We start from the raw sequence: 14,955 nt of genomic DNA, 5'->3' as shown, positions 1-14,955 counted from the left end.
TTTTTAGTAAACTCTTTTTTTAATTGACCAGTGCAAAATCTAAGGTAAAAGTACAATATTTGACTGAAAAACTGAGTTACCGTGTTGGCCATTTGTAGCCCTGGGTCCATAAGTCCAAGAATATCATCATTATAGCTTGATTCCAAACTAATTATGTCATCAATTACATCATCCATCTGTAATAACAAAATCCATATGTCAATTTAAGCTGCTTAAATTTCACATGCTGCATTTCTCATTCTGACTTTCCAGTGCATGCTGCTGTACGTGTTTTCTTTTCATTTCTAAAATTGCTTATTTTGCCCACCTTCATTCCAAATTCCATTTAAATTCAATTATTCCGATGCAAATGTTCCATTACATTTTTAGTGATGTTCCATCTGTTTATAATGTCAAATTGTGTGGTAGCAAAAATGCATTGTAGGCACATTTTATCACGCATTTGTTTGGCTGTTGCTTTTATCCAAAGCCCCTTAACTTTCTACAGCTGGGTATTTTACTGGAGCAATTCAGGTGAACTACCTTGCTCCTCAGTCATTTGCATCCACAGCCTTCCAGTTACAAGTCAAGAGCCCTAACTGCTCCGCATTGGTCCATATGTGTTACTGTTAGATATTAATGACAGTCCACTGGGAAACACTCCTCTCTCCTCCCATGAAAGAACTGTAGCAGAAAGGCTCTGACAAGGTTGCACAATAGCTGTATGCTATTTTTCTTCCTGCAACTACCCTATTACAACTGATACACATTGCAATTACACAAGACTGACTTTCGAGCTGCGCCTGTCCTGACAAGGAGGATGCTGTATTTAAAAAAAACACACCTCCAGTTTAGTTCAGTGACATTATTCTCTTATACTGTATTTTTCATTTTACTGTTGCACATTACAATGACAGGAAACAACTGTACTAATAAATTAAATACAGATCTGTGCCTACTGAAAATGTGCTGCGTTCTAATCCTAAAAGACAATATTACAATTACACAATTTCCATATACATCTATTTTTGATAACCAGATAACGAACTACTGCATTATTAAATAGTTTCTACTTTATTGCAGTGGCATGCCCGTCTTAAAAATCTATCCTCGGAATGCATTGTATCTTAGCCTCAAAGCCTTGCTCCTTGCATTCAGATTCTTGCATCATAGAAGCTTTCTTCACAAATATTCCATAATCAGGAACATGCTGCTACTACTACTATCAGTGAAATACAACAGTACTGAAATGCCGTAAACGTTATCATACACAAATGTAAGACACCATGTAGTTTCTTTGAGTTACTGTGGCACATTCTCTGCCTCTTCTTCTTGTTTCCCCGAGTCTGAACACTTCTTATACAGTATCTGTCCTCGGTTCTTGCTGACTGGCCTTTACTTTCTTTTCTTATTCACCCCTTTTCCTTGTCATTTCTCTTCTTCCTGCATGAGTGACCTAGAAAATGTACTTTAGGCCTTGGCTGGTCAGTGGTGATTTCAGAATATTATATCCAAAATGTATGTTATTTCTCTTCTCTTTCTCTTTAAGATATATTTAAAACATTCAGAGCAATGCAGATCAGCTTAGCTACTGAGCAGCAATTACTGCATTTAAGTGTAATTCTCTGATTACATACAAATAGATTTCTTAAGAGTTCTAAGTGTTTGCAAAGAGAAACCTTTGAAGACCCTTGAGTAATTTCAAAGAGAAATTAAGAATGAAAATGGGCTTATGCAAAATATTTCTTACACTTTAATGCTATTTTATATGATTTTATTATTCAATATATGAACGATAATGCTAAAAACATGTAACATTTTTTCTATGCCACCTTGTGAATTCAAGTCTGGCAAGTTTCATACATGCCGAACAGCACTAGTTGCTTTCAGTCTTAAAAGGAGCAGAATTGCATTCTCAGTAACGGAAGTGAGAATGATCACAAGAACTGATCATCTTCACAACTAAATAACATTTTGCAAGTTATCTTTTATGGTTTTGAATGGTTACCTTAATCCTATAAAGTCCATGGGGATGAGATGCGTCTTCTATGTGAAAAAACGCCGTACAGTATATAATCCCCTGTATGTTTCAAACTACGGTATCCTCTTTTAACTCTTTTCTACTCTAGTACTGTAAGTGCTTTTGCATTCCAAGCTTGTTTTGGATGAGCTACCCTTTTCTGTCTTGAGTGTTCTGTAGTTTCCTTAATTACACACCTGAGCACATCCTGAATGCAGGTAATTTGTATGCAACTTAATGTACGTTCACAGCAGTCTGTTTCAGGGATGTTAGCTTACCTCTTTTTCACAGTTGGAGTTCAAGGTGAGCATGGCCATAGGACTGTTGGGGGCACTGTTGCCCGGTCCAGGAGGCATTACGTGCTCTGCAGGCTGACTAGGACAAGGCAAGCTGATGGCCTGGCTGGTGAGCTTGTTTCCCAATGTGGTGGAAAGGTACTGCTTGACCTGTTGCCTCTGGGCTTGCTGAATGTGGTACTTAGTGGGGTTTTCAAGGTGTGTTTGCACCTGTGCATAAAAAGAAACAGATAGCTGAACACAATGAGCAGCGTTGGCTTTGGCTTGTGTTGGCTGCGTCATGAAAAATTATTAAACAAGTACATGGCACAGGCGAAAATAATGCAGGATTATTTTAAATGAATTCAAGTCAACCTTCACAGTCCTGATCGCAAGGCTTCCTAATTTCAGAATGCCTGTCAGCCACTGTCGCACATTGATCTTTACTGTAAAAGAAATCTACAATTTGTTTAAAAGAAGTGTAAGAATGGTAAACCTTTCAAGTACAAAACTAAACACTTTTAATTAACCAATGTTAAAATTTTCTACTTTTTCCATCTGGCCACTGAAAACACTCTTCATAAACCACTGGTTGCATTTGTGAATGAACATTCATTTCGGAATTACAGCAAGCATAAGACAAAAGAAGACAAATTCATTTTAACTATTACATCTTACTTTTTATAAAAAAAAACATCCAATAAGAAGAAAAAAGCTAAATCTCACCTGGTAATGGTTATATTCAAGCATCTCCAACATATTACAATATTTATATTCCGTATTTGATAGGCGTAGCTGTTCACCAAGATTCCCTTTATCAGGCCGTTAGGTTCTACGAGTATGTGTGGACCTGACATGTATACATTCTAATCAAGAAGAGGAACCTAGCAAGTTCAGCTTATTAAGCCAAAACCTAATTAGTTATGCATGTAATGAAATCAGAAGAACACACAAGGATCCTTTTAGATGTTGTGTTGTCTTATCTAAAATATGAATTTGTGCCTTTATAGAACTGCTTTGACGTCACCATCTCAGATCAACAAAGGGCTCTTTTAAGCTGTAGGTTACCATTTTCCAAACTGACACTAGCTTAAGGCTAACTAACTTTTCATCTTTAGTTCCACTCACCCAGCATAAAACATTGTTTGTTCTGAGCACCAGGACAAACACTACACTGTGGACTTGAACCAAGGCAGTGCACTCAAATATAACCCAGTACCTTTTGTAGGTACAGTATATGGCAATTTAAAGTCCACTGTATCCTGATTAGTTAAAACATCCTTATTTTAAACAACACTTTAAAACTGCATTCATTTTTGAAGATAAGAGCATTTTTCTCAACACAGATAATTAAAACCACAACAGTGTACAGAGCAGGCTCTGTTACTGATGAGCACACTGTCCACAGCATTGTCATTCCCTGGAGAGGTTTTTGTATTTTAAAATGTATCTTTTTACATCTTTTTAAGATGATAGATACTATTTAAAGCAGAGAGGATAAACAAGATAAGAAGTCTTTCTTTTTTTATTAATTCAATCTTAATGTGCTTTGTCCACTACAGAAATTAGTGCCTTGTACCAGTCATTGGATAACGTCTCTGTGAACTGGACATTCTTTTTCTTTGCATGCAGTTTAGCACGTCACTGAAAAACTTTAAACTAAGTTGTACTGACACATTAATGTAATGACTCAAAATCCTGAAAATGACTCATAATTATGTGCACTTGTTTGAAGAGAATGAAAGGAAGAAAAATCATTTAGGGTATTTTACATTTTCTCAAAGGAAGCAACCACATGATACACCCTACACAATCCAAGCTAAACAGAAACTAACATTTTAATTAATCTATTCCTTCCCATTTAGAAAACAACACAGGGAAGGAAACACACCATCCAACACTGTAGTTTCACTTACAAATATCTTAAAAGGCAGGAAAAAAACCTAAGCACTTAAATTAAGAGAATTAAAGCAGTAAGCAAGACATCCTTTCAGAATATACTCCATTCTATTTTGAAGAGGACAAAAAGTTGGCATCTTAAAACACACAAAGACTAGGTGTCATATGAGACTAAGGTAGGATTGCAGGTACTTATACAACATATTAAACAGTGGGAATATGAGTTGTGTTTGCTGCCAATGTATTGAAAATCTCATCAAAATGCCCAGGACTCCATGCCAGAGAAAAATAACACTACAAAAATACAGCGAACCTCATTTCAACACAGCAAGCTGACTGTGTTAATAAGAAGGCTAAAATATCAACAAAGACTTGGTATTGATTCTTGTTCAACCTCAAAAATCCTAAAATAAAAGAAACAGTTTTGCACTTCTCACTTTAAGTGTTGGCATTGGTACTGTGGCTTATTGATGTACAATTGTGGATGTTTAGACAAAATTTGATGGTGCTTTAAAAGAAAAGCTAATTTTTAAGGAAAAGTGAATGACATCAGCAGAATTAATATGACAAAAAGCGTTACTAATGTACCTTAAAAACTATTTCAGAAAAATTCCAAAAGACGTTAAAATGAGAGACATACTGTATCTGTAACGTGATTTCATCTCTAAAAAAACGAAAGCAGTTAAAAGGCTTCTATATATAACATAGGAGGGGTAATCCAGTAAATTGCTCTACATAACCTGAACACTGGTTTCATAACATAAAAATTTACTTCAAGAATTATTACAAGAATAATGCTTGTAATAAAGGTTTTAACACAGCAAAGTCTGATAAATGTGTTGGAACGACATCGTTTCATCTGGGTGACAAAACAGCTCTTATGAGTTTTCTCTGATGCAGTAGAAAGCCTGTTCACAAACATGAAGCAAGTCTGAGACAACGTTTTGCTCCTTTAAATCCCAGTCTGTGTTCTGTCAGAATCTCACCAGTGAACATAACTTTAGAAGTGTAGTTGGTCCAATGAATATGGCCCCAAGCCCAGACTACTGTTTTGCTTCAGTGGTGTTCAGGGCACACAAGAGGGTTACTGACCATCACTTTCTTTCCATGCAGAAAATTAAATATGAATAATCTAAATTATTCAGAATTATCTGCGTACATAGAAAGTACATTTGTACTTGTGCCTTTTTTTCTGGTTTTTGATGAGTTTGGTTTAGCCTTTGGTTTTCTACTGGGACCAAGTTCACCAGTTCAGGACTCACAGATTAAACTGACTAAACAGTCTTTGAAATCCTGTGGATGATGTGTTGAGCTAGTAATGACCTTGATGTCTTCGGCAGGTGTCACTGTCACACAGGCAGTTAAAGATAACTTGCTTGTTCCTCTGCTTGTTCAAACGACGGATTTTCTAACTTGTCTTGAGCTACAATTGCTTTTAGAGAAAGGTTTCAAAAAACAGTTCTTCATTGAACTCAAATGTTTTACTAAATCCTTCTTGTTCACTAATTGTATCTTACTTGACAAAAATGCGATGCATTTTTCCCCAAAAAAGGTTTATGCTATTACAGGGTTTTGTGTAAAACGTTCAACACAAACTTCAGACGGAGCAGCTCGACAGATCCACTTGTACCACCACAAAAACAAAGACTTCACAATGGACTCTATGGAAAAAGTGGGAAAAACATCACAGAAGTGTAGCCATTCATCAGAATTAGTTCTGCTTAAAATTAAGCAGAGGGAATGTTTATCGTTATTATAAAACAGATTTTGTTTGGTATTTCTCACAAAGTTCATAAAACCATATACTTTACACACAACAGATGCATCTTGCTGAATGAAGGCCCTTAGGGTAACTATGACATTTACTCCAAACATGTGACTGAAAGTTATCAGCTAAGCTCATCTGCACTGGCTCTATGTTTTGTTCTATAACAGCAGCACAACAAAAAGAGTAAGTTATATTTAAATTCAGGATTTCTACTCCTGCAGCACAAATATAGGTTCTTGTGCCACGTATATTTAGAAATTGACATTAATTTATAGCTACCAATAGTCAGGCATGTGCAGGTCAGACACGTGTAAATCTCTGCAATTAAGCAAAACTAGTCTTAGCTGGAGGCATAGCATGGTTGTCAAGAGAGGTCAGAACTCCCTTCTGTAGTAATCTCTTTAGATAAAGATAAAATACACATATTCTTCCATATAAAATGTTTTTAGAAAGATATATTTACAAGCTTGGAAACACAGACCTGCATGAAAGCACTGATGCTGAATGTTCATTTGTAACTTTATTATGCTTTATAGTTGCCAGTAACAAACTTTAATTTTCCTGTGCATACTCGTCACTCAACCCATCAATAGACAAAGTGGTAATTAAATGACATTTTAAAACCACAGTTCAGAACATTATCTGTGATTCTAGTTGGAATGTCAAATCACAAAGTAGTCTTGTTCAGGCACATCAGAAGACCAACATATCTGGACTTATTCTGCACCAAATCATTTAAAGGGAATGATCATATAAATGAGCACAATAAACAGTGTTGTTATTCATCAGTGACACACTGGTTTCAAAAGAATAAAAAAATCAACTGGACAACTATTTCTGATGGATCTGTTAATTTGTTTCTTATTCATTTCTAAAAGTGAATAATTTTTAAAAATCAATAAAAATTAGAACTCTGCTTTACATTTGTACTAAAAAAAATGACTATTTCAATTGGTATGGATTACATATATCCTATTAACTTACTCTCATGCAACCCATATACACTCAGGACAGCAAGCACATCAGAGGAAACTGGCTGGTAGATGATAACTTACAACTGATTAGAAACATGGTTTGTTTTATAGAAAAGCCCTTTTCTCCATGGAGAGATAGCACAGTTCACGTTCTTTTCCTTGCAGTCTTGAAGGGAAATCATGATGGGAGGATGGGTGGAAGGACTTTGCCAAGGGAATGTTTTCTTTTATACAGGGAGTGCTGACCAGTCTCAATTTGGCTTTTAGACTAGCGTACACATGTAATTGTTATTAACGTTAACATGGAAGCCCTGTACTCATTTCCATATTGCATTACGAGCACTGACAAAATGAAAAACAAAATCTTTATTTTTAAATAATATTTTTAGAAAAGGTCGTCTGGTGAAATTCGGATTTTTCTAGTAAAACCAGATTTGTGATTTCACCTCACTCAATAGCACTTCTTAGCAGGACAAAAATGGGATCACTATGCAAATAAATATAGTAGATTGTTCCAGAAATGTAGAGAAATATGATATTTAAATGTGCTACTTTTAGCAGGAAATAAAATACTTTATAGACGTGAAAAGGAATTTGCTATGGGCTGTGCTGACAAAAGGCTGTAAAAGTAACAAACTGCATACTGTGACAGCAAGAAACTAGTGTCTACTATATAATGAACATATGGAAATAAAAAGAAACTTGTCTTACTTCTGTCAATGCCAATGTAGCTAGTTTAAAACGACAAAGTTCAATTTTAAAATGCAATTTCTTTCTAATATAATGCTCTAGATTTTTCTTGATTTTTCTTTTTCTTCATTTATCCATCACTTCCCAGATGATTTGCCAGCTTTCTTATCTTCACCAACTCCTACTTGTTAATCTGACTTCTTACTGCTCCTGTAGGTTTCAGTTCTTCTTCCAGGCACATCTTATTTCGATTTAATTTTAATACATAGAGTACGTCTTCAGGCAGTAGTCTTCACTTTGAGTTTCTGACAGAAAAATGAACTCACAACTGTTCTTGACATAGAGAAATGTTTTCAGAATCATGGCTAGCCAGGTTGTAGAAAACTAGAAGTCAACCCCCTCCAGTCTTAGACATGTGCTGCTAAAATCCAAACTGCCAAATCACTGTATTGTAAAGAACTGTATCACATTTTGACCCCCGAAAATGACAGTCATTTTACAGTTAATTGGTGGGAAACAAATAAGATCTAGGTAACATAAAGTAATTGGAGCCTTGCTAAAGCCAGTAGTGCTAAGGTATGTTCTACAGTAGGAATTTGTTCTACAGTAGGAATATGTTACACAGGTTAAGTTCTATACTGTAGTTCAGTGCTGGTTCAGGCCTGGGTTATTTTGGTATCTGACTGGGAGTGATTCCTAAATTGGAGGACTGGGTTGTATCTGGGCAGGATTTGCTTGCATTCCAGTAACAAGTCCTGTGATTTGCTATATGCTTGTGAACTGATGTGTTTCCGAGAATAGGTTTACCACTGCTCCAATCAGTGCTAACTCTCCTGCAGGCACTGTGAAACCCATAGCCATTGGTGATAGGATGATACTGTAGCACACATTTCTGTAGAACATCCAAAGCATAGTTCAGGTATGAATGTTGTAGCTTTCAAGCTAAATTGATTAACTTTGTTGATTAAATTGTGTTCCACAATTGTAGGGTATGAAAAGGAATTGGTTGACTTTGCCAATTTTTAAAAAAAGCATGGAAAAAAGTTTTCTTAATATTAATCCAGGTATTTAATCTGATATAATTTTTCTTACATTCTTTAAGGAAGAAGCTCTGCAAATAAGTAGAATTATGACTTCAAGATCCAATTTACAAGTTAAAGGAAATTAAAATCATGTGTCGTACTCTAATATACATAATGTAAAGTGCAAGCAAATTACAAAAAAAAATAAAATGACATACAGTAAAGTTCTAAAGTAAATTACAAGAAGTTTTACAGTTTAAAAAAAAAGATTTTTTTCTGCTACAGTATTAACAAGGGAAAACTCTTGGTAATGAATTATGTACAACAAATAGTTTTTTTAACCTTTCATCTTAGTTGTCACAATGGAAAATAAATCTATTAAATGAAAAGACAAACAGAAGAACAAAAAGTACCAAAATTTGAATGAGAGTCTTAGTATTATTACCTTTCCCATTTCTCATAAATTCTGAAGTATTTTTTTCTGAACTAAGAAAAATGTGTACTTTTGATTTTGGAACAGTATACACATTGATCGGAAACAGGATTCTGGTAAAAGACGTCACAGCTGATTTAAAGAAGAAAAATTCATAAGGCTATGTCTTTGTTGTACTCATAATGTGGCCTTTTCCTTAAGCTATCCTTTAGGCTAGGGATCAGCACTAAAGAACAGCTGTGTGTCAAGACTTTTCAGAAGCAATTTATTTAGTTTCTATTCATTTTTATGATCTTTTTTAAACTCTCAAAAAATAATAGTTGCAAAAGGCATGAAACAATGTTTATAATACATACCAAGTCAAGCATAACTTAAGGTACCAGAGATCATAGTGGCTTCACCTTAAATTTTGGCTCATCAATATGAAATTCTACTAGATTTCAAGTACAGCACATTCTCATTTATGTAGTTCTCTGCTGCATCTGCTATTCACAATTTCTTAATATGCTGCACAGTGCCATTAGAACTACCTAAAGCAAAGAACCATAATTAAATTTCATCATTTGCTTTCCGCTCTGTAATCTAACACTACAGTTTAAGTGCTGGGTCTTCGTTTACAGTAAATTAGGAGGTAAGAGAAAGTTTTCCAAACCCATGAAGTTAAGGTCAATGGAAAAACAAAGCTGTAATTGTGTCCACTTCAATACAATACTCTATTTTCATAATAGAAAATAACACATTTGGTAAGGAAATTCAAAACAAGAGATTTGTTTGTCTTATTTTTCTTTGCAGTTAAAGCCAATTTGTAAGTTAATTTAAATTAATATTTATAAGAATTGCATACTACTCCTGAAGCCATGGTTTTTATATCACTATGTTGCCTGAAGCATTGAGTAAATTTGTTCATCAAAAGTTCAAATGTAAAGCTTTCCTTAAAATCTCTTTATTGCTTATGACTTGGAGTAAGTAACCTTCCAGTAATTCTGACAGATACTGTAGTAGCTGCACATCATTTGCTCCACTGACAAGCACAGACACCAAATGTCTGAACCTGCAGTTCCACTTACACAAAGCAGGATTACTATTGCAACAACACAAATCAGTGGGGTAAAACTAACCTACCTCATGACAGAAAAACTCAAAGCTCATTTTTGCTATTAGTGAGTGAACAACCCAAAACTGGGGGAATTCTGCTTCACAGCAACAGAAAGAGACGACCTTGAAGGATGTGTGATGTCGCTATGAAGTCTTGGCCACCACTATCCAGCTATCCCTCTCCTCCAGTTATCACCACACAATGAAATTATAACAATGTTAATAATAATATTTTTTTTCTTTTTTACTTAGGAAAAATACATGCTTATTTGCGATTAGAGACAGCATTTAAGAATATGGAATTGCTATACATGTACGTCAGGACATTGAATTAAAGGTCTTTTGGGCATGGCCCATTCAAAAGAGAGTTAAAAAATATCAGCACAGCATTAACACAATGGATTTGTTTCTTACAAGTCTTATCTCAAACTGAAAGGGGTGGATTGTTCTGGATAGTGTTCTTTGTCCCACAGTGCTTTATATAACATCTCTCTGTGATGATACCCCGTCTAAGTCACTCTGAAAAGCATTCCTAGCCTGAAAAAAGCAACTGTGGCAAGCTCTAAGAAGAAGCTGCAGCTACATGTAACCTGCCACTGGACGTCTTTAATCTTAGCAAATAGCCACAATGGTGTTAATTATCTAATTAATGTATAATTGATGAAGGGGTAGAAAAGTTCAGATTCTCAAAGGGTTTGTTTGGTATTTGAAGGGCCTGCAAAGTGCTAGTGACATTTGTGGTATTGAGTGCTATTTTCCTCGTTGTGACTTTAAAAGGATTACAATAAAGTCTCCAAGACTTCACTTCTTTGTGACCATCTTGAGTTTTTTATGTGTGCAGGCACTTGGGACCATCCCGATTGAGGCTACGATCTGTCATACAAAACTAAAAGAGCAGATCCGACCTGAGGTTTAACCTGGCATGGTGGTGCAGTGATAGGAATTTCTGCCTCACAATACTGGGGCCCTGGGTTCAATTCTGGACATGGGGTGCTATCTGTCTGGAGCTTGTATGTGCTCCCTTATGTTTGCATGGGGTTTTTACCAGGTACTCTGTTTTCCTCCTAGAGTCCAAAGACATACTGGTAGGTTAATCAGCTTTTGGGAAAACTAGCCTGGGTATGAAAATGTGTGCCCTGTGAAGGACTGGTGTCCCATCCAGGATGTATCCCATCTTGCACCCACTGCTTGCTGGGACAGGCTCCAGCTCCCCCACGAAAATGGATGGATGGGTGTGTGCAGGCTCTGAGCACTCACAGCTCCATTTCCTAGACACTGAATAACTTTTCCAAAAGACCAAGTCCTCCGGCCCAGGAGAATTGTACCTACTACCAGTGATGAGTGCAGCTCTACTCTGCCCTGTGCTTTTCAAGGGCAAAACATCAATTCTGTAACATGCTTAATGCACTGACCCCTATTACACTAGCAATTCCCTCCTTCTGTTGAAGGTTATTGAAAACACATAGTATATTGCACCACTTTTGCAGTATTATTTTTTTTTAAAGTGATGTGATATAAACCTCTCTGAGATCAAGATCAACAATCCCAACACAAGTACTTTTACTGTCCAATATCAGATTTCTCCTTTTTTACTCAGCCATGCACAATAATCTCATAATTTCATCATCGCAGTAGGGCTTCCCAGTCCTTCATAGTTGAGATTTTATAAAGCTACTCAACTGCAACAGCAACTGTGTACTTTGAGATTAATGTGTGTTTGCATTTTCTGGTGTTTTATATAATTTGAACCAAGTCAGCCATGGTATGTCCGGCATCTGACTCAGAAATGATTAGGCAACATATAATAAATAATGATCTGTTCATGTTCTTTTTCTTAATACATCAAAAATGCAGAGTCTCAGTGATCCAATGTGTTTATCCTATTAGGCACAAGACAACCTAAGACTGCAAAACTATATCCTTTGTTTAAAAAAGTGAGATCCACAAACTGTGACAAAATTAGCTGATTGTATAAGTAACCCCTTTAGGCTGACTGGTTACGCTGCTACCCTCAAAAGTTGGAAAAATAAGAGCAGTCATTTTCCCCCACATCAAACAAATACCCAGTAACAGTAAATGTTGTTTTTAGTGGTAATACTCATCTGAGTGTTTAACTATATCATCTTTCCACACAGACTTGATCCCAAAGAGCTTTACTATGGAGAACCACATTAGCACATCAACAGGTATGGGCTGAAGTGCAGCACTCTCTTAAGGTGAACAAAGATCATGCTTGCCTGCTCACAGATACAGTCAGAAAGATTGAAAGATTGAAACGGGAAGGAGACTGGGAGACATGTCAGGGCTGTGAGGATCAAAGATCGCTCCAAGCCCATAGTTTCCCATTTCACCTCTAACGGCCATGATCATTCTAATCTCTCCGTCTCAAAGAGGAGTTTTGGGATTCCTATTGCAGAAAGACATTCAAAACTAGGATCACACCTCCTGCCTTCTCTCAACGACATACTTATTTCCTTGTACTCTCTATTCACGTGCAGGTTTTGACTTCACACCTCTCTTCAACTCTCTTGACTTCACATCACCCGAGTGTCCATTCTGCTTCTCTCCTGCTGCCACCCCCTCTCCACTCCTAGCTTTTGTTCTCCCATGCTTTATCAGCTGACTCTCTCTCTCACACCTGAAGGGGGCTCAACAGCCAAAACATTGCGTTTCTTTTCTTCTCTTTTCAGCATGGAATAAACCTTTACTTGTTCTTTTGCAATCTGAAAGATGACTCCTGTAAAGTGGAGAGGGAACCCTAGCCAGATCTTACAGCTTGTCTTTATACTGGGGCACAGCACCACAGCATGAACAGAACCCCAGTTTAAACACTCATCTATAAGAGCCCCATCTTCTTCATCCCAGTGGTCCTTGTTAACGTACAGAGGCACAGTTTGGGATTTTTGATCCAGAGCGAAGATTGTTACCTATTGCTCCACTAAAACCATTTCCATTAGAAATGGGTTTTCTTTAAGACATGGGAAGAAAGTGCTAAATAAAACATAAAAAGTAATTAAATACATTAGATTCAATACTTTATTGCCATGTCAACAAAGTTGATTGGAATTTGCCCTAGTGCAGCCCAAAATTCAGCATAACCTTTTTGTTTAATAAACAGTCAAAATTCAGATGTGGAATTTATATTCTTCTCCCTAAGAGTGGCATATTGTTAAGATTATTTCCACTTCATGGTCTCTAATCTCAGCAGAGACCAAAGAGTCTGTTCTAGTAGTAGGCACCTCTTAATGATTTATTTGATTCCCTCTTAACGGCAAAATACAAGACTTTTCATCCATACTTTTCAGGATTCTCTGTGTGCAGAAGCCTGCTTTTCATAACAGTGATTTATTTTGAACAATTACCTCTAGTTTTAGTTTGATTAAATTCTTTATTTTTTAAATTTGGGCCTTGTTATTTCATTGGGATATATGTGCAAGTCAGAAAAAGGATGTAGGTCTAGTAGCACATGTGTTAAAAATCCATAGTATATTCCTGATAAAGTCTGTCTGTGTTGCGATATTAGGAAGAGCAGATACAACATACAGTAGCTAGATATTTTTTAATGCTCTTCATCTTACAGTCTCTTGTTAAACAGGTGCCAACAGCAATGACATCATGTAATATATATAATCATATCAGAAGCACATGACCTACCACATTTGTTCAACAATTATATAATGTTTAATAATCTGTAATATTTACATGCATGAGCCTGGGTTAAATACTGTGACAGAGGGATAACACAGCTCAAAAAGGGATCCATATAGGATTGTCTGTTTTAGAGAGAAGGATGAGCACTGCAGCCCAGTGGCTGTACGTTCAAATCCCAGCTGCTTCATTAGCCAACACCAGAGTTCTGACCACAGGTGTTGGTACATAAATGGAGGAGCATCACCAGGGTCAAACCAGCTTGTAGATGACTAGGGTATCCTTGTCTTGCCATGCAACAGAGCTGGCAGAGTTATTAGTGAAAGCTGTCCCTCAATGGTAGGTCTGCCACTGTTACTGTGAGGTACACAATATTAAAGAGAAGTACATGTCCTGACATGCAGTACATTAGCAAATGACCTCCACAAACTAAGCCTGAAGGGTGCAACTACTAGAGTACAGATATAACGGGTGGAGCGGTGGCTCTGTGGCTGGAAGGTTGCTAGTTCAAATCCTGCAGCCGGCAGAGGAATCTTGCTCTGTTGGGTTCTTGAGCCCAGGCTCTTAACCCCAACTGCTCCAGGGGCGCTGTACAATGGCAGACCCTGCGCTCTGACCCCAGGCTCTCTCTCTATCTGTGTGTCTATGTGTCTCATGGAGAGCAAGCTGGGGTATGCGAAAAGTCAATTCCTAATGCAAGAAATTGTAAAGGGTTAATAAAGTGATATTATTATTATTATTATTATTATTATTATATAGTTCTAAATGTATGGGGAGTTTATGAGAACTTTTTGAAATACAGTCTGGACTCGACAAATGCTAGGGTTCAGTGCTGCACTGCGATGAAAAGGTTACTAAAACTGTAAGTGAGCTTGTAAAGTCATCTCCAGCCGGTCATTCTCTACGCTGTTTACACAGAATCAGAAGCGTCTGTTACAATACAAAAATAAGACCATGCTGTGATGCAGATGCTTGGTAGTTGATATTTGGGCAGGGGGCAGGGAGAGGCTCACTCACTACCTAGTTGTGCTGCTAATTTAAAAGTTGCTCTAAACAACGTTCGGCTTCAATCCATCCCTCTCTGCTCTTCTTCCATCCAAGACCCCGTCGGAGATAGCAAATCATGAAATAAGCATATTTGCAAATGCCGAA

The 14,955-nt window shown here is 36.8% G+C and overlaps 1 protein-coding gene across 5 annotated transcripts in view; it reads right to left on the bottom strand.

Moving 5' to 3' along the window:
* The window catches only part of mitfa (melanocyte inducing transcription factor a), a 72,663-nt gene that overhangs the window by 9,054 nt on the left and 48,654 nt on the right, over positions 1–14,955 (bottom strand). For all 5 annotated transcript variants that reach the window (XM_088915363.1, XM_088915364.1, XM_088915365.1 and 2 more), the window contains 2 exons: positions 2,278–2,505; positions 81–176 (listed from right to left, as the gene is read on the bottom strand). In XM_088915363.1, the coding sequence (XP_088771489.1) occupies positions 81–176; positions 2,278–2,505 (324 nt within the window). The remainder of the gene's footprint in view (positions 1–80; positions 177–2,277; positions 2,506–14,955) is intronic.

Source organism: Atractosteus spatula, chromosome 5, assembly GCF_055471065.1.
Source record: "Atractosteus spatula isolate fAtrSpa1 chromosome 5, fAtrSpa1.hap1, whole genome shotgun sequence".
Taxonomy (NCBI): domain Eukaryota; kingdom Metazoa; phylum Chordata; class Actinopteri; order Semionotiformes; family Lepisosteidae; genus Atractosteus; species Atractosteus spatula.
This window is presented reverse-complemented; position numbering and strand designations above follow the sequence as displayed.